Genomic DNA, 24,580 nt, shown 5'->3' with positions numbered 1-24,580 from the left:
ATTAAATTTGTAATTTAAGTATAAGAACCACAAAGAGCCATTGTGATAATTTTGAGTAATCAGGAACCATTCTGTGTAGTTAGATCAAAATAATAGATTTATCTATGTTTTGGTCCAATGTTTATTATAGCTAGGTATATTTAGGTTTATTTCCAAAGACTTTTCTCTGAGAAATAAATTGTGTAATTATAAACTTGAAAATCAGTGCTCATTTGTTCTCTATAGCAGTTTTACTCACCCACCAGTGTCATATGAAGTACTTGGTATTTCAAGTAATACTAAGTTCTCCATCAGTTTAAAGTATTAAAAGTTAGTATTTATTTGTGGCATTCAGCTCACTAAGAAAAAGGTTAAGCTCTACCAACATAGATGAACTTTATTGGATTTTGTTATTTCTAGTGATAGTTGTAGATAACTTGATCTAGATGATCATGAAATGAATACATTGAATACAAATTGGAAATAAATGTGCCATGAATCCCTTCAAACATTAATATTCAAGTGGTGTTTATGGAGAGAAAAGGGAGAACCTGAGGGCTGTGGGGAGACAGGAGAGAGAGGTATTATGCTAGGCCAGAGCAACAACATGTTCTCAACTTCTTCTCACTGACCTGATTGAGTTGCCAATACGTTCTGCAGGTATCCTTGTGCCCTAAGAGCATCACTAGACAGAAGTACCCCACAAAAAAATAAGGGACTCTAATTTTTTGACATGTATATTTGAGGTATTTGGGAACATAGTGAAGAAGTCTATAAGTGTCAAAAGTCATAGACTCCATGATGACATTCAATTTCAATAATTGAATTACATTTTAGGAAAAATTGGGCAAGTACAAAATGAGTTACTCTACTTGGAGCGATTATACCCTTTGCATTAGTGGTTTATGCAACAACCAAGACACCATCAAGGCCCATAACTAAGATAAGCCTTTATACATAGGAAAACCAGTTGCTAAATTGCTATTACTATTGTTTTAATCCCTGAGATGTGCTATGCAAAAAAAAAAAAAAAAAAAAAAAAAAAAACCTTTTTAGTGGAGTAGCCATAAAATTAAGTTCTTGATCACTTGCTCCAGGTTTATTTTATAATTAATGTAAATAACTTCTGAGGCTTATTTTCCTGGAGTTTGAAATAGGAAAATTCGATTGAATGACTTCTGAATACCCTTTGAATATTATTACTTCCTGTCGTCAGTAATCATTGTAAAGCTATATATCAGACCATTTAAGCTTATTTTTCTTTTGTTTCATGCTGTTTCTTGCCCTTTTTCTCTCTCCTTCCTCTCTCTATATTTCCTCTACCTCCATTTCTTTTATTCTTTCTTCCTTTCTTTTCTCTGTCAGAAATGAAATAACTCAACAGATCAGTTTACTAGTGATGGCTATTTTGTGATAGACTTTTCTGGAAACAAAAAAGAGGTCACAGGATAGTTGTGTCCAGATGTGGAAAAGGCCTTATGAGCCACAGCTCATTGTCTTTTTCTGGAAAAGAACATCAAGTAGGAAGCCAGCTTAGAATTCCTCAGCAGCCAAAAAAGAGAATGGCTTTGTTCAGATGTATTCACGTAGATGGAGAACAGCTGATTTATTTTGTAAGCCTTTAAATGTGGAAACCCCAACTTGTTTTAATTTTGCCAGCACAGGAAGATTATAAAAGGAAAAGAATCAAAATTAATCCCTTTTTCTTGGGAAAGAATGGGGAGAATATTTAAGGATCTGAAGTGAAGCAAACAAGTTTTTTGAAGAAATTTTTGAAGAAAATTTTTTGACTAAAAAATTTTATTTGACCCAGATTATTTAAAATTATGGACAGGCTATAACACAAAAAGATTAAAAAAACAAAAACAAACAAACAAACAAAAACAACAATATGCCTACACTCATTGACCAGAACAGACATCATGTTAAAAAGTTATACCACCCAGAATGAAATGAGACAGCTAGTACCCCACCCCAGGATATCAAGACAGACACATGAAGGCACTCTTATATAAATTTATTGGGCTACTCCCTATTGCAGTGCAAAGTCAAGAGAATAAAAAATAGTTTTTAGCTGCTCTTTGCTCCAGATCTGAACTATACCATGTGTATTCACATCTGCCCTAAATTAGAGGGAAATACACAATGCAGATAAATAAAGCACACAAAAGAAGATTGAAATCCCACAGTGTGTCTTATGTGTAATCTATTTTGAGTCACATTAGGATGGTCCATATGCTGAACAAAATTTTATATTAGGAAATCATGTTTCAAATAATGAGGGTAAGAATTGTTTTTCAATTTTTAAAAAGAAGGGTGGGGAGAGAAGAGAAAAAAGGCAAATGTGTAGAGTAACATGCCAGATAGAATCAGGATATTTAATAGCTTTGATTCTCAGATAAACAGAAATAATAAATTTGATTGGTAAGAGGCAATTCTAAGCAAGGCAAATATCTATAAATGAAAAGATCCCAGGGACGGAGAGATAGCATGGAGGTATGGTGTTTGCCTTGTGTGCCAAAGGTCTATGGTTCGAATCCCGGCATCCCATATGGTCCCCTGAGCCTGCCAGGAGTGATTTCTGATCGTAGAGCCAGGAGTAAACCCTGAGCGCTGCTGGGTTTATCCCCTCCCCAAAAAAAGAAAAGATCCCATATCTGGTACCATCGAATACCACTGAGCATATTAAAGGCAAATGATCCCTGAAAAATAAATTATAGATTTACTTATTTTCCACAAAGAGTTCTTATTTTCTCAACTCTTCGCTATGACTACAGCTGTTAAAATTTAATCAAAGAAGTATATTGAAATAAAATTTAAAGATAGTGGTGATAGATTTTTATCTCTAGATGTTTTGAATCAATGCCAGATTTATAAAGTACCTTATTAAAGGCATTAACTAAAGAGAATTATCTGCCAAGTACTCAATTTTTGACCAATATTTATTGGTGTTGTCCCAAAGATACAAAATTACTGATTTTTGAATAATTTTTCTTTGTAGTTTGCAAGACATATCAAGAAATCTGAAGGTCAAAAAATACCTAAAGTTGAGTTGCAAATATCAATTTATGGAGTAAAAATTCTAGAACCCAAAACAAAGGTAAGGATTATTTTTCTGTCTTAAATGAGTTCTGATATTTTGTTAATTGCAATTTTGTTTATATGTTCATGAACATTATCATTTGTAACATATTAGAACTATTATTATTATAATTATTATTTTTTGTAAAGTTGGCGTAACTCAAAACTTAATCTGACACTACTTAGGAATCACTACTGGTAGGACTTAGATTCGCGGCCCAGAGGCTGCAAACGGCCCCTCAGTACAACATTTTGTGGCCTGCCATAGAGGAATCTTTTTTTGTTTTGTTTTGTTTTGTTTTAGTTGTTTGGGTCACACCCCCCAATGTTCAAGGCTTACTACTGACTTTGCACTCAAGGATCACCCCGACTTTGCCTTCTGCCCCCAGGTAAATTTAGTTTGAGACCCCTGACTTAGAGGATCTTATAAATGGTTTTGGGGATTGAACCTAGGCTGACAACGTGCAAGGCATTTGCCTTACCCACTTTACTCTCTCTGGCCCCCATTAAAGCTTTTTGGATCCCAGCTTCTTTACGAAGTAAAGTAACTTTAGGATTTCTTTGGTGTGGCCTATGTGGGATGTAGAAATTTATATAAAATATATTCAGTTGTGTTTGTTCTGATAATTCTTAATATGCAATGAAAGAGATACATAAAGTGTGAGTCACTGAGTGTGAAAAAGAGACGTAATTCTTTACCAGAACCCCTAAACTGATTTTCGTTGTCTGTAGATGTCATAAGTATGTATTAAGTTAAGAGTTGCATTCAGTGGCTCAAATGATAGTACAGCTAGTAAAATGCTTGCCTTGGATGCGGCCAACCATGGTTCAGTCAATTCCTCGTGACATATATTTCTCCAAGTCCCTATAGAAGTGTTTCCTTGAGTACCAAGCCAGCTGTAATCTCTGACAAATGCTAGGTGTAGGACCCAGACTAAAAATAATTACTACTACTACTAATAATAGTCAAATGCTTGTGACTTAGTATATATGTTTATATACCATCACCTATAATTCTCAATTTAATTGTATTTAAAGATAGAGACTTTAAGGAAATTAAGGTTCAATGAGGCTTTAAGGTGCCAGTCTGACTGGTGTCCTGATAAGAAGAGGCAACACCAAACTTCATAGGTTTCTATGAGCACATGTTACATGGGGGCAGTAAGACAAAACCAGTCCAAGGAGACTGGCTGGAACAGAAACCAAATACTGAACTTAAGTTTTCCAAAGGAAGAGAAAGTAAAATTCTATTATGTAAGCCACCCAGATGGTGGTATATTTTTACTCTGGTAACTCCAGTTTACTAAAGTTGCTTTTATTGTCTGTCCCCCACAATTGTTGTTCGATAAAACCCTGGAAGTCAGTTGGTAAAAAATAATTAACATTTAATTCCAATTTTTTTATACTCTTATTATTCATGATTTCTCCTAACACCTACAATTTGTTTCAGTTCATGCCTTTGAACAGATTATGAAAGTATTTCTTACATGTCTGAAACTTTCCATTGGTTCAACGTATGCCTTTGATAATTTTTTCTATGGGCAAAGCAGCCCATGGCAATGGCTAGTCAAAGTGAGTTTCATGTGCTATTGAAGAGATAAAGAATCCTTGTCCTGAATTTTCTTTTAGAAATGAAATATATCATGACATATTCTGCTAGAGAGTAATTTGTAAGGCCATGTTTATATTTACGATTTCTCTGATATCTTTGAAATCATATAGATCCTATAACTTTTAACATATATGAGTGTGATTATCATTTTTATTTTGTAGGTGATGATTTCAAAGCATACCTCAGAATACTGAGGGTCGTTATATGCCTTAAATATAATCAAAATGTATTTTTACTATTTTATTATTTTATCTTTACTAGGTAAAAATGTTACAGTTTTAATTTTCATAGGGTTTTTTCAGATATTTTTGTTGCATGAAAATTGTGATAATGTTCTGGAGAAAAAAATTGTGATAGTGTTAATTTTCATGGCTTTAGTGAATAAAACCATTATTCAATAATTATACTAAATAACTAATTTCATCACAGCCTCATTCTCCATGAATATGACAAAATATATAACACTTAAGCTTGTGTGTGTAGATCATACCAGTGTAAAGGAATGTAGTGTTACAGCTAATGATTCTATAGTTGCCATCATGTGTCTCAAATATTGAATGCTTCATGGACGATCTGAGTTATAATATTCTATCAAATGTTAACTATCAAATCTCTATTCTACCCCAAGTTTAAATCCATTTTTCAAAGTGTCAGAGCTCTAGAGTTCAAATTAGTAGGGTTGGTGAAGTATTTTTTTTTATCAATTCTAGTAACAAAACTAACAAAATTAAAAAATTATATTTCAGCCTCTTTATCTTATATTTGTAGGAAGGTGTCTGTTATTTTACTTAAGAATTAGAGGTGAGCAGAGCAACAGTGTAGCATATAAGATGCCTATCCTGCATGACAACTTGGTTTTGATCTCTAGCATCTCACAGAACCCCAAAACCTTATCAGGAGTGATTCCTGAGTATAGATTGAGGAGTTACATGTTGCTAGGTGGGGCCGCCAAATAAAACAGCTCAAAAGAATTGGATTCCTAACTATTTTAATCAAAGTTTATCTCTTATGAATCTAATTGGTAAATCAATAAAGGATTGTGTAGCTATTATCCTCAGCTATATAAATTGTGCATTTTCATGATCCCTTTAATTACCTGTATAAATGAGAAAAACAAACCACTCAACTTTTCTTTATTAGTAGCATAATGGATTGTACAAAAAATATAGGAAAAGGAAAGTTTCAGATAAGCACTGTCATTGTTCATTGTAGTACTACTCAAAGAAAGAGGAGATGACACCTCAGAAGCCTTAGAAAGTTCATCTCCTCTTCATTATTTTATGAACATTATATTTATTGAACTCAAGGACACATACATGAAAGCATGAATTTTACCATATCCCAGCCTGTCACTCCTATTTCTTTATATTTTGATTAGGGACAATTCTTGTAGTAGAATTAAAGCTTACTCTTAAGTCTGTCCTACGGGATAACTCATGGTGGTGATAGACAGGGGATGTGGTGTGTGTGTGGGTGAGAATCATAAAGCAGTGACTGGGATAAAACCAGGGTAGACTACATGCAAGGCAAGAGCATTCATCTTGCATATCTCTCCAGTCCAACCTGGCACCTCTTTGATTTTGAGTCAGATGGTCCCAGCTCTCTAGAAATGACCAAATGAAAGAAATCATGTTATTTTTACTTCCTCATTTTAATCCTTGATTTTAGTTTTCATGCTTCCCAAACAACCCTTTGCTGGGTTACCACTTTGTGGGTCAAAGTAAGAATACAGTATCTTATACAACTTTTCTTCACATTTATTTAAATAGGTTATGCTGTATAGTCTTATTTTTAGTATGATGATTAGGAATGTGAATCAGATCCTAAACTTGCTGACACTGACTTGTAAGTATACAGTGAACCATGATTGTTTATATTAAAGAAGAGATAGAGAGATCAGAGATATAAATCTAACTGTAGTATTTAAATTTTGCTAATTAGTAGGTTGCCTGAATTGTTTGAAAGTTGAATGAAGAGACTTTGTTCATTTACAAATTTAATGAAAAACAGTATAAAAGTTGGAAGGATCTACATATTACTTACTGTTAACATATAGTATACAATAATATTTAGAAAAATAACACTGGTAATATAATGATGTTGATAGTGTAAATTAGATCAATGAAAGTTGGCATGATGAAAATGGTTCTAAAAATATTTTATCATTGTGGAAGTATCTTAACCTTTCTGGGTGTTAATGATTTTCTAGGCAAAATTATAGGATGGCCACATGATGGTTTCTTAGTATCTCTTATACCTGAGGAAGTCTATGAGCTTCTTGTGTTTTTCTTATAGTACTCAAATACTCTTAGTTTAATTCTGAGGCAGGAGGTTCATCTCCATTACTTTTTTGTTTAACATTAGAGTGTATATAATCAAAAATCCAAAATTTGACAAATGATTCTTTCACTTTGAAAGCCACAAATTAGTATGTTATTAAAACAGGCTGTTATTTTAGAAAATCATAAAATATCTCACAGATCGCTTATTTCCATCTGTGTTCACAGGAAGTCCAACACAATTGCCAACTTCATAGGATATCATTTTGTGCAGATGATAAAACAGACAAGAGGATATTCACTTTCATATGCAAAGATTCTGAGTCAAATAAACATTTGTGCTATGTATTTGACAGCGAAAAGTGTGTAAGTATGCCAGATGTTTTAGGGTGGTTTGTTCTGTTTTACAGGCCAGGGATTGTCTTGTTTCCGGCATTAGTAAAGTATTTGGAAACGAGTAAGGTCTGCAAATACTTAACTACACTAATAAATCTATTCTGTTCTGAGAATATGCTTCAGGGTTTCACCCCTAACTAAATCCTCATGTATGTGTGCACAACCTTGCATGTAAATTTATTAGAATATCATTTGTACTGTGGCCCAAATACTGACACAATAGCTTATGTTATTGTTCAGTTATTTCTCTTGTAATCACTGTATGCATTTTTACCTCAAATTTTATTTAGTATGCACATAATACAAGGAGTTACGGTAGGTGGAGTGAATATTTATGGAATGTGACAAATCTGATGAAACTTCCAGAAACAAAATCTGCATATACCATTAAAAAAACAGTATTACGAGGACCGGAGTGATAGCGCAGCAGCGGTAGGGCACCTTGCAGGAGGCTGATCCAGGATGGACCTGTATTCAATCCCTGATGTCTCATATGGTCCCCGTAGCCTGGAGCAATTTCTGAGCACATAGCCAGGAGTAACCCCAGGAGCGTCAAGGGGTGTGGCTCAAAACAAAAACAAAGAAACAGCTTTCTGAAAATTTCATACTTAATTTTTTTATTATTCAGAAAACAATATAATGAAAATTAATTGCTATGTGTTTAATGTAAATTTTGTATCTAGTAAGAAAATGGAATTACAAAGTAATATTCATTCTATGAATTCTTTAATCTCTTAGATGCTAAGGAAATCTCCTTTCCCTTAATTATTATCATAAGCTGTTGATAATCATAGATTAACCTGGGTTGTACAAATTATAAGTTGTGGGTTTGGAGCAGTGGCGCTAGAGGTAAGGCATCTATCTTGCCAGTGCTAGCCCAGGATGGACCGCTGTTAGATCCCTCGGCGTCCCATATGGTCCCGCAAACCAGGAGTGATTTCTGGGTGCATAGCTGGGAGTGAACTCTGAGTGTCAACGGTGTGGCCCAAAACCAAAAGAGCAAAAACAAAAACAAAACATAAACATAAATTGTGAATTCTAAGCACATATTGAAGCCATTAAAAACTTTAATGAAGGTGAATATCTGACCTCAATAAAATTTGTTTAGACAAGAAAAAGAATTCATGTGATCATTTTTATTAATTTATTACATATGTGATATAAATATCATTTATTCAAAAATAAAAGTTTAATAGTATTGACATTGTATTTTACTTCAATGGCTTCAGTATGCAATTTCTTGAGAACAAATGACTTTCAGTTTATTCATATAACTATGACATCATATGGAGTATAGATGCTCAATTAATTTTTTCTTAGGGAATTGACTATGAAAAAACATACCAAGTTGAATGATTATCTTTATCTTTTGAACAATAGAACTTTAAAGAGATAGTAATGATTAACTTAATGCCAAGCAACTTGGCCTTTTAAAACTTCATGTGATTAAAATGAAGATTATGAAACAGCTCAGAAGAAAAATATGCTTACTTATATAAAAGAACACCTTGAATATTAACATTTTTATATAAAGCTTTTTTCTAAAATTGTTTTCATTGAATGAAAGCACTATATTCAGTATTCCAAGTGTTTCTTATCTGTAATTGTTTGCAGGTGTTTTCCCCTCTGTAATACAGAAAATTGAAACTGATATTTGTTGAGTACATGTAAGACATAACAATTGCACCAAGCACGAACCTCGTTTTTTTCTTGTCTTAGATTTCCTTAAACTAAAATATTTGTAGTTACAGTTAATCAGAAGTATTACTTTACAGTTTTGTGATGTATTTTATTTTTATTTTTTTCTTGAGCCAAATTCATTTCACTTTGAACATAAACTTACTATAGAGTCCATTCACATTTTAAAAGTAGACTCTGTTTCTTCCAGATCATAACTATTTGTAATTGATTATGAGAATTTTATTTTTACTTTTAATTCTTTCTTGGATTAGCTTTTTTTTTTTTAAAAAAAAAAAAGGCAAGTAAGTTTTGAAACCTACAGCAATCATTCAAACATCGGAGTACTTAAATTCTAAAAGAAGTGCTCTTTAAAATACAGCTCTTACATCCACACTTAAAAATATAAACGAGAGTGGGAGCTCTAGTAATAGCAAAGTGAATAAGGCATTTGCCTTGCAAGCATCTGACCCAGGTTTGACCCCCAGATCCCAGATGGTCTCCCAAGCATGCCAGGAATAATCCTTGAAGCCCACCAAGCATGAACCAAAACCAAACCCAAACAAAACAGAAACAAAAACAAGTGTGAATAAAATACCTTCATTTTCATTTTAGGTATTTAAAGAACATTAAAAGAAAAAAATAGATCATGGTAGAATTAGCTCAACTCTTTCCTCTTATTATAAGAAACCATATAAGTGACTTTCTCAAAGCTAGAATCAAATAGTTTCTAAAAATGTATAATGCATTATTTCCTTTTGTTTTGGACCCAGGGATGCTGAGGACTTAATCCTTACTCTGCACTCAGGAATTAATTCCGCTGGTGGTGGGGACACCATATGGGATATGGGGGTTTGAATTGGGTTGCCACGTGCAAGGCACCTGTTATACAATTGCTTGAATCCCATTGTAATATAAATTTTAAGATAAATAAGTTTCCATTGGATCAAAATTAAAATGTAAGAGCTGAAGTTATCATTGTCACTTTATCTCTTCCTGCTGTATTCCTTTCATAACTGTTTCCTGCCTCACAGTTATGAATATGTTGCAAGAATAAGTTGTAAGAATAATAACTGGGGAACCTTTTTTATCCATTCATAGTACTTTATCTGTCTGTTTGTTTGGGGGCCACCCCCAGATGTGTTCTGAGCTTATTTGTGACTTTGCACTCTGTTCTCACTCCTAGTAGTTAGAGTTCAGGAAACTATGTGGTGTTCTGGGACTGAATCCAGGTCAGATGCCTACAAAGACGATGCTCTACCTGCTGTGCTGTAGTTTATTTCTTTAGAGCTTTTGATAAATTATAGTTTGAAAAATAGATAGTCCAATGCTAAAGACAAGAATTTTCTTCTAAACCACACTCTCTTGTCTTAATGAATGAAACTCTCCCACCATGTTGATAGCCAGGATCAGTGGTGGGCAGAGTAACCAGCCCTTTATGTCATTAAGGAAGAGAAATCAGTGAGGAGACAAAGGCAGTGGAAAGTCAGGGTTTTACTTCTATTCCACTACCTGTGTTGTATTAGAAGTCACCTGAAAGAGAAAGGTTAAATAATTTCTAGAAATTGTTATATAATTTTCAAGATAACCAGAATTCTGTTAAAACTGGTGAAGGGAGGTATTCTGTTTATGACTGAAACCCAATTACGAATATGCTTGTAATCATGGTGCTTAAAGATTTATATAAAAATATATTAAAACTGAAAAAAAATTACTAATCAAGGCATAGGAAAATTTGAAACTAGATGAAAGAAATGGATAGCATTCCAATACTAAGAGGAGTGGTATTAAATTAAAAACAAGAATTTTGAGAGGACTATTACAAAGTTTTTAAGTTAGCTATAAATTGGGGCTGGAGTAGATAGGGTGTTTGCCTTGCATGTGGCTGACCCAGGATCAATCCTCAGCATCCTATATTGTCCCCCTAATCTGCCAGAGGTGATTTCTGAGTGCAGAGCCAGAAGGAACCTCTGAGTACCACTGGATGTGGCCTTCTTAAAAAAAATAAATAAATAAAAACAAAAAAAGATAATTATAAACATATTTGAAACAAAAGTGTAAATAAACTAATTTTAGAGCAGAAAATCAATTTAATGGTAGTGGGTTTTCTCCTTAGAAGCTCTAAAGGCAAGAAAGAAGGAACAATATATTTGGTGTGTTTAAAACAAAATGAAACAGAACATAAAAACAGTCATCTGTCCAGAAAAATATATGTGTCCGGAATTAACAGCTGTAGAAAAAAACTCCTTGATAATAATAAATACACATTGTTTTTCAGTGCCAAAGAAATAAATAGGTTCTAGACCTATTTATTGAAGGGGTATAAGGATGGTTTAGTATACAGGTATCAGTTAATGGAATTCACCATCTTAATAAAGTGTTATCATTTCTGCAGATAAAAAAAGCATTTGACAAAATTTAGTACCCATTTATGACTTTAAAAAACCTTCAATAAAATGGTAATTGGAGAAATTTACTATGATAAAGGTCATACAACAAAACCACAAACAGCATTATACTTAATGGTGGCAAACTGAAAGCCCTTCTTGTAAAATCAGGCACAAGTCAATGATGTCTGCTTTCACTGCTATTATTTAGCAGAGTATTGGAAGTCTTAGCCACAGCACTATGGCAAGAAAAAGAAATAAAAAGAATTCAAATTTTTCTTTTTTTTTCTTTTTTCTTATTTTAAGAATTCAATTTGTGATGATGAAGTAATACTAAGAGCAAAGATATAGTACTGTGAGTAGGATACTTGCTTAGCATGTGGCTGATCTAGGTTGATATGGTCTCTTGTGTATTAATAGGAGTTACTTTTGAGTGCAAAGGTATAATAAAATATCTATGTGACTACCCTAATTTATAATAGTAAAAAGATCTATGTGATTATACTATACAAATTTATTGTAAAATCAAGTTTAATAATAAGTAAAACAAGCAAATGTTATATTTCAAATAGAAGTTGTTCTGCCTTTAATTAGTACAGTTTGTTAAGCATGGTATGATGAATTAAATTAGTATTGATTTTAAAATAAAAGAGAAAGAAAAATACCATATGATTTTCATATATGTAGACTATAAAAAAATTAGGCAACAGAATAGACAATCCCCAGTGGAAACAAACTCTAAGATATTGTCAGCAGAATAGCAGGTTAAGTTTGCAAAGGGAAATGGTTAAGAAAAAAACTAGGGAGAACAGTAAAATTTCATTGACACCGATGGTAGTAGGGATGGTATAATTACATGTAAGTCTATAAACAAAATAATAATGTTTGTAAATCACATCATAGTAGTATAATTAATGGAAAAGGATAAAATTAATAAATATAATAGAGATCTTTAAAAGTATGGAAATGGAATATTATCCTGGTGGGCATTTCTAAGAGAAATTTTTAGACTGGATATTAATCTGAGTAATATGGCCCAAACCTTACATAGCACAGGGATTTATTCTGACACCCACACACAAAAGATATTTTGTAAAGTATTCTTTAATGCAACTTTTAAATTGTTTTTTGGAAGATACATAGTTCTCTATAATTTTAGGCATATGTTTTGCATGATTCTGTTAATTGGGTAAATCGCTTTATATATTTGTAAAGTTAAAATCTATTTTCAGGGGCCGGAGTGATAGCAGAGAGGTAGGGTGTTTGCTTTACACACAACAGATCCAGGACGAACCTGTTTCGGTCCCGAGAGTCCCATATGGTACCACAAGTCAGGAGATATTTCTGAGCGCATAACCAAGAGTAACCCATGAGCATCACCGGTTGTGGCTCCCCTCCCCCAATAATAAAACTATTTTCAAATGAAAAATACAATTGTGTTAAATTATATAAGCTTTATTTTCAAAAGCATGGCTTCATTTTTTTTTGAATCCTAGTATGTCATAAATTTTTAAGATTTGAGATAAAATAATTTAATTATGAAATGTTTTTATTTTATAAATACTGCTTGATTTCTTTGATATCAGTGATTTATCTATGGCTTTATTAATTAAATAACTGAACTGATTGCTAGAGATTGAATCCAGGGCCTCGTACATGCAAAGCATATACCCTACCCTGAGCCATTTTCTAGATCCAAAATGTTATATTTTCAAGATTTAATATTACAGGTTTTGGGTTATCAGATATTTCTCAAACATCCTTATAATCTTAAGTAAAATTTATTATTTACATTGTTCTATATTATAATATTGATGGAGATATGAATACAAAAACATTAACTGGTGAGTTTAGCATATTTGTAGCGATTTTTTAGTTGATGATAAATCACCAGTCTGTGAGTTGGTTATAAAACCAAATGCCAATAATATTCATTTTGTTTAGTTCACAAGCAGTTTAAAAACTTCTATTTACTATGGCTTAAAATTGGAAGCTATCACAAGTTTTTAAAAACAAAACTGTGATATTATTGGATGGATATGTGTATATATATATATATATATAATTTGACAACTATGGCTTAAAATTGGAAGATAAAAGCTTTTAAAAACAAAATTGTGACATTATTGGATTATTGGATGGGTATATACATATATAAATATAATTTGACAACTCTGAATAGAAATTGCTTGTTTTCACAAACCATCAGTTAACTAGATCCGAGGAGCTCCAGGGAAAGCAAGCCTCAAGTTTTCCACAGACACCATCCACCCTTCCTCTTTCAAGTTACCTGACAGGTTTAAAAAACTTTCCTCACTAGGAAATAAATGGCAAAGCAATGAGAGAAACTGCAGTTGACAGCTCAGGAAATAGAAAATAATATGATAAAAAGAGATGAGAAATTGGCTAGAATTCTTGCTTCCAGATTCAGTGTCTTTTCATTTGAGTGCCAAAGCATTTTAAAATATGAATTCATGAGTACTTATTGAATTATGTTAGTATAGACTACTTTGTTCAGAATAACCCCCTCCCCTCCACAGTTCGTATGATATATCTCCTTCAATGTGATTTGACTTTAAAGAACAGACTGTCATATTTATCTTTATGTACATTTTCTTTGTTTGATTTTTGCAAAGGCTGAAGAGATAACTTTAACAATTGGTCAAGCATTTGACCTGGCGTACAGAAAATTTCTAGAATCTGGAGGAAAAGATGTTGAAACAAGAAAACAGATTGCAGGCTTACAGAAAAGAGTGAGTAAACGAATGTTACTGTTTCACATTTATGTGATGTAAGCACAGGGAAACTTGCATATCATCAGACAAATTTAGAAGACCTGCCATTAACTTTTCCCCACACTGATTGGAACTTCTTTCCCTGTGTTCCTATCATTTTTCATTCCTGATCCCCTGCACAGTTTTTAATCATTTTATATTGAATTCCCACAAGAACTTATTGTTCTCATGTGACTTTGCTTCACTTCCTGATGCTTCTCATGGGGATCAGAGCAGCAGAAGCAGCAGATGCTGGGTAAGTGGTTTCCCATGCAGATCAGATTCCTTGTAATTAAATTACACCCTTTCTCCACTCTTCAGAATCATCATAAGCAAGTTCCACTGTTTGAGGTTATACTACAAGATTATGGAAATATATTGAACAGTACAAGAAAAAATACAGAGATAGTAGGAACATGAAATATTTACATGAAACATTTTAAGTGTAATGAGATTTATGCTATCAACCTAGAATTTGTTGTAAACTCCCTAAATATATCCTAAATCCCTGCATGAATGAGTATATTAAATTTTAAATAACATGAACTCCTATTAATGAATACTGCAACTATAGTAGCCAGTGTTTTCCAAGAATAAGTCTCTAAAGGTTACTCAATAATCATTTGCTTTTTAGATTCAAGATTTAGAAACAGAAAATGTGGAACTTAAAAACAAAGTACAAGATTTGGAAAATCAGTTAAGGTTAACCCAAATATCATCATCGCCTGTAAGTATAACAAAACGTGCATATTTTTCTTAGGAACAAGAAATCACAGAACATCTTCCTTCACCAGCTCTGCAATAACTCAAATAACCAAATGATATCCTGAGATCTTATTTTTTGCTAATATCAATCAAGATAAAGGTGCCAAACAAGGCTAATTAAAAATTTAAAATGATCATGGTAACTTAGACTAGGATTGTTTTTCCATATCAATCAAGATAAAGGTGCCAAACAAGGCTAATTAAAAATTTAAAATGATCATGGTAACTTAGACTAGGATTGTTTTTCCATATCAATCAAGATAAAGGTGCCAAACAAGGCTAATTAAAAATTTAAAATGATCATGGTAACTTAGACTAGGATTGTTTTTCCATATGGTTCTTTAATGTGTACTTTTATACAACTCTTGGTTGTTCTCGCTATGAAATTTTTTTTCTTTCATTCCTATTTATTATTATTGACTACAGCTAGATTTAATGGTCTATTTTCATTTATCTCTGGGGTAATAAATTTTATATTGAAACTGGACTATTAACACAACCAAATTTAGTCTCTTGTAGTACATAATAGCTGTGTTCTCACTATTGATGACAAAATTACATTTCATGCTTTAAAGTGAATAATAATGTCAGCAGATAACACTCAGATATTTATAGGTAGATTACTCACTTTTCTTTTGTCACAGATGTAAAATACTTGTCCAATATATGTGTGGAGCTATTATTTCATAGACTATGGGAATATTTTATTTTGTTCTGGAGTCACATCCATCACTGTTCAGGTCTTGCTTCTGGTTCTATGCTTCGGGCCATACTTAGGGATTGAAATGTGCCATGTTTTGCAACTACCGTATTTTCCAGCATATAAGACGACTTTTGAAACAAAAAAGTCAACCGAAAATCAGGGGTCGTCTGATACGCGAGTATATCCAGAAAAATGTTTCAATATGCCGCTAAACGAAAATTGTCTGAATATTGCCACAAAACGAATTTTCCAACTCGATCCTGCACCGATTACTGCAAGGTTGCTCGGACCACCTCTCTAACTCAGCCAATCCAAGCAGGCTTTTTATGCATGCAAATTAGACAATGTCTGGACCCGAATCTACACTGTAAAAAGCGTGCTCAGATTGGCCAGAGTCAGAGAGGAAATCTATTACAGTAGAACCTTTGAACCTTTGCTTGTTGTGATTGGCTCACTGTGGTACATACAGTTGCAGCACAGGAACGTTCTGTCTGATACAGCGAATATAGGCCTAAACCTATGTTTTAACTGCAAAATTAGGGGGTCGTTTTATATGCCCAGTCATCTTATACGCTGGCAAATACGGTAAGTGATCCTAAGTGATCCTTCTGCAAAGCAAGTGCTTTAATCCTGTTCAATCTCCTCACTCTATGGAAATTTTGGAAGGTTGATGAAATTTCAAGCATTGTATTTTTCTAGAGTGTATGTTTAGATTTTTTTCTTTTAAAATTATCTATATTGCGACCCCCGGGACCCCGGCCTGCAGGGTGGTCGAGGGTTGCGAAGTTATTCGTGAGTCACGTAGAGGATTCAACCTGAAAGATAAAAGAGGGCTGGGAAAATGATGGACTCAAGGCAAGATTCCGATCAAGAGTCCAATTTATTGAGGGAGAGGTAGGCTTATATAGCATGGGCAAAACAAAGGAGTAGGGGGTGGTAATTTTTCACAGTAACATTCTGTTTTTCAAATTTACATTTTACAGGAGACTTATCTTACAGTTACAGACATACAGCATTCTTTTTCGAGGATCATTGCCACAGGATATCTAATCTTGTACCTATCTTTACTGGAACAGCTTGTGGCTCGCTGTTTACGCCCTCTTTTCTTAGGTCCAGGGGGGAAGTGCCACATGCAACATGCAGCTTGTCACGTAGACAGTTTTAGCACAGGCATCAGAGACTCCATTTTGCTCTTTAGTTAAAGGGCCACCAACACTATATGATTAATGTTCCCCACTAAAGTGTACATTTTATTTTATAATATTTAGCTTATGGCATCATGCTGTAAACTGTAATCTTGTAAAATACAAGGTATTTGCAGATGTTTGAAAAGAAAGTTACTACAAGTTTATTTTTGTTTGCTCACTAGACTAATGCAGAAAAAATCCGTTTCATAAAAAATGGTTGCCATCTAAAACTAGAATGTAATATAGAATATATAGACTAGTTCTATGAAAAGTCGCAATTAAAGTCTCAAGTGTGGGTATACCCCAGCATTGGGTCAGTAAACTTCCTTCTTCTAAATCCTCCTTATTTCATCTTCCCACATTTAAACAGTGGTATTTTGGTTGTTGGTATATGGTTTGTAACAGTCAAATCCACATGGAAGGGGCAAGAGAAGTTGGGGATCATTTCCTATCTGCTCTGTTATATAGGCTGAGGAAGTGGCCTTATTATGACTTCTTTTATTTTGCTTTTCGTTATAACCATAATTTTCCCCCTGACCTCTTCTATTCTGATCAACATCATCATCAACACAGATTTCCTTTTAAACCAAAAGGAGTAATAATATGGTTTCTGTTGAATGTCTTTCTATGAAAGCCATTTTATTTATTGAATTTATTTATTAATGATTTATTGATTGCCATTTTATCAAACATTAATATATGAAAAGAAATGAAGGCAGTTTACATTTTCAAGCATTCTACAAAATAAGATACTTATTCCTGAAAGTCACTACAGATGTACATTAGTTTTACTTCATTCAGTGATTATGTTCATGAGTAAAAGATTATGACCATGTGGTCATAATCAGACCCACAACTTGGTTCATTGTGCATTTTCTTTACTCAAAAATAGTGCTCGGTATCCTGTAGTCCTGTAGGAGCAAGGTAGATTTGGGAAGAGCAGAAAGGTTTGAAACATGTGCATTATCTTTTGAATCTCTTGGGAATGGACACTGCTCTCTTTAAAATAGGCATATCTAACAGTAATAGGTCAAAATTGGGGGTTATGAAGTTGAAGTTGTTTTAACCATCTTCTACGGTTACCAAATAGAATGTCAGAAATGATTGGGGATAGAAGGAGTGAAAAGAAACCCCAGATATCTGGCTGATACAGCCATTTGATGTATTAATATGAAGGGTTCAATGTATGAAACATAGCCTATGAATGTGACCATTTATTCAGTAATTCTCATTGGTAAAATCAGTTAAATAAAGGCAATAAAACATTTCAAATATTTATTAGAATTTACTTGTTATCCTGCGATTATCACTTAGTGATTATATTAAGCATTGTTCATATCATTGCTGAATGTATCTCAACAGAATTTTCCAAGTCAATCACTTACAAGACAAGTGATCCTCTGTACTACCTACCTCTCTTGCCCCCATCAAATTTCAACTCTTTTAAAACTAAAAGTAAGGGGTTGGAGCTATCGGTCAATCCAGGTTCTGTTCTCGGCATCCCAAATGGTGTCTGAGTCAACCAGGAATGATTCCTAAGTGCAGAGCCAGGAGTAACCTCTGAGCATTGCTAGATTGCTAGGTTTAGGTTGGCCTGTAAGAATCCTCTCCACCTCTCAGAAGTGAAGATAAGAATAATTTAAATTTAAAATAAGAAATTTCTTATTCTTTGTTTAAAATGAATCTGCAGTAAAAAACAAATTTACATTAAAATGGTATTGTTTGAATCTATTCTTAGGACAGTTAGGCATGTGAATGTTCTTTGTATCTTGTATCTTATAAAGGTATGCAAATACTTGTTTCCATTCAGTAAGTGTCTTTAGTTTAGACTGATTTTTTTTTTTTTTTGGTTTTTGGTTTTCATTGGCTGCTTGCAAGGCAAATGCCGCTGTGCTATCTCTCCAGCTCCTAGACTGAGTTTTCTTTTCATATGCAAACTAAATTTTTTTGTTTGTTTTAGTCTCATTTACACTTTTATTATTTTGTTTCCTTGCAACTGTAGTTAAATGATTCGAAGACTCAACTGAGGTCAATATCCTGGACAATTCTACCTTTGTTGTCTCTATATTTTATGTGTTTAAATCTAATATTGAGGTTTTTAATCCACTTTAAATCATCTTTTATATATGATTTAGATAAAGTTCTAATTTTTTGTTCTTTGTTTTTGCATGTGACTATCCGATTTTCCCAACACCTCTTATTTTTAAAGCAATTTTATATATTTTGAGTTTTTTATTATACTTTAGGTCAAGTATTTATTACTGCTAATTATTACTGTTTGGTACATAATTTTTCTCACCATACCACCATCAAAATGCTCAAGACTCTCCACCGATGACTCCTCTAATATCCAATCTCACCTAATTATACCCCCGACCCTCTTCCTGCCTTACTTGGTATTTCAGTTCTGCCATCCACACCCAGTTTTCATACTATTTCATATTGCAGATGACCTCATTTTTCTCTGTATCCCACAAATGACTAGGATTATCTGATATTTGTCCTTCTTCTGACTTACTTTGCTTAATGTAAAAGCCTCTAATTCAATCCATGTTGCACTAAATTTCATTTTTTCTTATTGCTGCATTACATTTCATAATGTATCTATACCACATTTCTAAATCCAGTCATTTGTCATCAGACTTTTAGATTATTTTCATGTACAGGCTATTAATCATAGTGATACCATGAATATAGATGTTCATATATCTTTTCACATTAATGTTTTTGTGTTTCAGGAATAGATGCCAAGAATGAATAAAATATTTCTTATTTCATTGTTTATAATTGATCTTCAGTAAAACAAATTTACATTAAAATGGAATATATAGGTTGTATGGAAACTCTTTTCTTATATTTATAGGATATCTTTAATAGAGGCTGAACCAGACATTCTTACCAACACTGTATGAGAGTTCCTGTTTCACCATATCCCTTTAAACATTACTTATTTCTAGGATTTTTGGTATTTACCATCAACAGATCAAGTTTTTCTTTTTATGTTGTTATACAATTTTATCAACACCTTTTATTGAAGAATCAATAGTTTTGGTCTTATTTTATGTACTATCCACCTTTTTGCCTTAGATTAACTTAATCGAAAGATTTAATTTATTTTGGCCATCAATTCTCTTCCATTTGTCTGTTAATCTCTCTTCACACCTGTACCACACTGTTTTGATTACTATAGATTTGAGGCATGATATAAATTCAGGGAAAGAAAGCCTTCTATCTTTTTTCATCTGAATATCTTTCGTTCTTGGTGAGTTTTATGATTCCATCAATTATAGTTGAATTTGAAATTGTTTTAAGTACTTGAAAGATAGCATTGGAATATTGGTGGGAATTTTATTAGAACTGTGTAATCCTTTGGGTAGGATGACCATATTTATGTAAGACATTATTTATATATATACAATAAAATGTGTTACTTTTCATTCACATATGCCAATTTTGTGCATTTAGTTCAGTTGTGAATTTTTATGGCAGCTTGTGAAATATTTATTGAACTTCTGATATGGCCATATGATATTCTAGACTCATATTTTAGAAAGGTAGGATTTATATATAGTAAAAAAACTTAAGTGCATATGCCAGGCCTTATTTCCAATTTTTTCCATTGAACATCACAGGGTCCAAAGAATAGCACATCAGACCTTCACACTGGACCACTGGCTAGTTGTCTGAGCATCACAGATGGGGCACCCAGGCTTCCTCAGTGGTACTTGAGAGCCCTCCTTGCCCCTAAAGAAAATTTACATGCCATAGGAAAGAGAGGATTGTTAACAAACAAAAATATAGATAAATACAAGTAAATAATTCCATTATAAGTTATCCTATGACTAAAATAAAATGAAAGATAATGACAAAGCTCTTTCACAGAGAATGTAATAAAGCAAAGTTTACTGTTTAGGATACAAATAAGTTGTAAGAAAGGTGACAAAATTACTGAAAACAATAACAAGACCTTTTTATTTAGAATATAATGACAATTAGACAAAAGATTTGAAGAGAAACAAGAGAAAGCAAGCCACTGTCTAGAACTTATAGGGCTATAAAGACCATGATAAAGATGTTTGATTTATTTGTAAAATCGCACTAAGAAAAAAAAATCGCACTGAGAAAGGGACTAGAGGTATAATTTAGGAGATAAGGCCTTGCATACCCCACAGTCTTGATTCTGTTTTGGGCCCTGTATTGTCTTGTGTTGTATTGCAGTATAGGGTACAGCCTTGTAGGCACCCAAACGATGCCAGTGTAGTCACACAAATCCCTACCACCACCATGAGCAGCTTGGACCTTCACATTGAACCACCAGTCTAGTTGGCTAAGAATTTGACACTGCTTAGGAGTGAGCCCTGGCACTTAATAAAAACTACAATGGGTTTATTTTTAGAATGATTTGGTCATCTATATACTGTAAGTACCATAAGCTGTAAAATGACCAGAGGGGTTCAAAAAATGGTGTACAGGCTATTTCAGTAATATAGGAGAGTGAGAAATTAGATATGTCTGGAATTATATTAGTTGAGATGGTGCCTAGAACTTGATTTTGAATGCCTTTGAAAATATAATTTGCAAGATTTGCCAAATAGACTGATAGAAGTCTCAGGGTTTACCCTATACTGTTTTTTTCTCTTAAGTGTCTGTGATGGTGGCATTTTATGAAAGATATGGGCAAGGTGAACTGTAAACTTTTTTTTTTACTTTTGTGCATTGACAATCAATTGAAAATGTTCAGAAGATGATTACATATATCAGAAATTTAAGAAGGTACACATTATGAAATATAGTACTTGAATGAGGGAAACTTGTTTTATTTCTGTCATCACTTGGACTTTTTCATTTATTTTAGTTAATACATTTAGTCTAGGTTCCCTAGTGTGAGGTTCTGTTATAAAAATAAAATAAAAGATTTTTCTTTTAGCTTAGTATTAGAAAGCATGCTTAAATTTAAAAAAAAATCCCTTAATATTATCCTGATTTTTTAATTGAAACCAATCCATCATATGCATGATTAATATTTTTTATTTTATTAAGTATAAATTGGTTCTACTTGCTCATTGTAAACAAGATGCTTATATGTTTTCTCAATAGCACTTGAAGTTTTTATCATTACTTTCTTTTTTTGAAAATGAAATAATCTTTTATAGTATGCATACTATATATCTCTACCAATCTGCACCACACTGAATTATGGAAATCTTTTCATTGGTTTTAGAAACAGAGTTTTTATTTTATTCAGTCATTTAGATATACGAAGAAATTTCCGTTACTTGACTGTGTTGTTTGCTTTTTACTGTGTTCTAGTGGTTTGGCAATAGATTAGAGGTTGGGTTTTCCACCATTTGGTACTAATTATCTAGGAACAATCTGATTTCCATTTATTACATTCACATGGCAGTACTGCCTGTATTTATATCAGAAAAAGGGTTTATTCTGCCCTCCTATCCTCATGAATGCCTCTAGAAGTTAGTTTCATTATATGATGTGGCATAGAAAGAAAATCAAATTGTTTCTCTTGATTCTTGTGTCTGGATGCTTATGTTTTACTTTTCTGGCTACAGAACTATCAACCAAATCAGTCCCTTTCCAAGAAGTTGAGTGAATAAAATTATATCCAAAGAAATACTGTACTTAGTATTGCTAAGTAAAATAAATGTCTCCCTTTCAATTAACCAAGTGTTGCTGGATAAAATTCTTCCTTTGCATAATCAACTTTGTGACCACTGATTAGACTTGATAGGACAATTACAGCTTAAAATGTGTATTTCATTGTGGATAAACAAACCTGCCTATTTATCTTTCTCAAATGTTTTCTCAACTACTACTGAAGTCATGATGGGCAAAGACAGATTGTGAAAACTTTCAATTATACAGCAAACTAAATGTTAATCTTTAAACGAAGGCATACATTTTAAGCTTCTTCATTGATTCAAGAACAATTGGGTTTGCCCCCAAAAGATTATTGGTCCACAACTCAATTTTCATAATTCTTACATGCATAAAAATGATTATAAGTTAATAGAACATGTCTAAAGGAATAGAAAATAGATTCCCTCTTTCATTGGTCACCAGGACTAACTGAACGAGTAATTTAATGTTTCATTATTTCATTCTTTCTCTTTGGGAAACTTAAGCAATTGTGTTTGTTTAGCTTGCAGTATTCTTGTAGGAACATACTCTTGGTTATATAACAGACCACTGTGCCTCTAGAAATCTGAGCAAAACAGATTCATGGCATTGTAAGTTCTTCATTTTTACAACTTGTTTCTCATTTAAAAAGTGATTTTGAAAGACATTTTTTCACTCCCCTTACATTTCTCTATGTAATTGACTTTAAACTATTTGGCTTTATTAAGATGTTAGCTATGTTTCATAGTGAGAGCAGGAGTGATAGATATCACAGTGGTAGGGCTTTTGCCTTGCATGTCGCCAACTGGGACTGGCCCAGGTTCAATTCCAGGATCCCTTGCCTGCCAGGAGTGATTTCTGAGCTCAGGAATAACCCTCAGCGCTGCCAGGTGTGCCCCCACCCCAAAAAAAGTACCATAGAGGATTTGATAGTAAAAATCAGAAAAGCAATAGAGAAAGATTGGATGTAACATTTATGTGATCATTATATTTCATATATTTTAGAACTAGGAATCTTACTTTTATTAAAACAATAGCCAATCATGCTACCTACTCTGATTTGCTCCCCAACATCAGATGGGTCTCCTAAAAACTTCCAGGAACCATTCCCAAGTCAGGACTAACCTCTGAAAACCTCAGGGTGTAACCCAAGAAACAAAATATGAATTAATAAGTGAATAAAATGTTTTAAAGTGCAACTACCAAAAATACTTACGTTCTCCATTGTCAGTCTTCTTTAAAATCTGCTAATCTTTAACTAAAACCATCAATCAATATTTGTAGTATAATTTAAAATATTTCACTTTAAATTATTTGTGATGTGATTTTTATTCATTATTATGGTGTATTAAATTTTCATCTTAACGTTTTTTACATACTTAAAATTAGTGTAGTTTTATGTTGTCCAAACAACTGATAGCATAAAACAAAATGTTGATGTTCACCTAGTTCTGTAGGTACCTTGGAACTGCTCAACCTTTTTTATGGAGGAGGAGGCCACATACAGTTTCATGCTAGGACTTGCATCTGGTTCTGAGCTCGAGGTCACTTCTGGTGATACTCTGTGAAGTATAGAAGTATTGAGGGATTGAACCAGTAATAACACTATGGAAGACAAGTGCCTTACCCCCTGTACTGTCTCTCCAGACCAATCTGATCTTTAATACAGTTCTTTCATTTATATGCAGATAATATTTCAGTAAATACTAAGATTTCCACACACCCCTTATGATATTATTCATTTTTTGTCACATTCTGAAAAAGCTTAAGATTGTAAATATTTATCATGGCTTAAATATACCAAACTACTATTTACTATGCACACGATTACTATGTACAAAGCTATGACAATGAATCATAAATATGAATACTTGGTATTGGTATGTCTTAATAGCCCAACAACTTCTGCATAATTAGTATATCATTGTTGATCATGGAGCTTCTCATTTATCTTAAAACAGTAATTCAGGTCCTATGCATAGGAAAACCAATACAGTTACAAGAATGAACATAAAGCAATACAGTTACAAGAATGAACATAAAGCAGTAAATCATGGTGGCACAGATTTCTCTAGGAAACAACAATGCCAGTTTCTAACCATTATC

General features: G+C 33.1%; 1 protein-coding gene across 1 annotated transcript in view; it reads left to right on the top strand.

The window, feature by feature from the left end:
• The window catches only part of GULP1 (GULP PTB domain containing engulfment adaptor 1), a 262,846-nt gene that overhangs the window by 225,926 nt on the left and 12,340 nt on the right, over positions 1-24,580 (top strand). Inside the window, exons 8-12 of the mRNA XM_049773274.1 lie at positions 2,981-3,079; positions 7,180-7,317; positions 14,048-14,164; positions 14,418-14,441; positions 14,820-14,912. Of these exons, the coding sequence (XP_049629231.1) occupies positions 2,981-3,079; positions 7,180-7,317; positions 14,048-14,164; positions 14,418-14,441; positions 14,820-14,912 (471 nt within the window). The remainder of the gene's footprint in view (positions 1-2,980; positions 3,080-7,179; positions 7,318-14,047; positions 14,165-14,417; positions 14,442-14,819; positions 14,913-24,580) is intronic.

The sequence above is a fragment of the Suncus etruscus genome, chromosome 5, assembly GCF_024139225.1.
Source record: "Suncus etruscus isolate mSunEtr1 chromosome 5, mSunEtr1.pri.cur, whole genome shotgun sequence".
Lineage (NCBI taxonomy): Eukaryota > Metazoa > Chordata > Mammalia > Eulipotyphla > Soricidae > Suncus > Suncus etruscus.
This window is presented reverse-complemented; position numbering and strand designations above follow the sequence as displayed.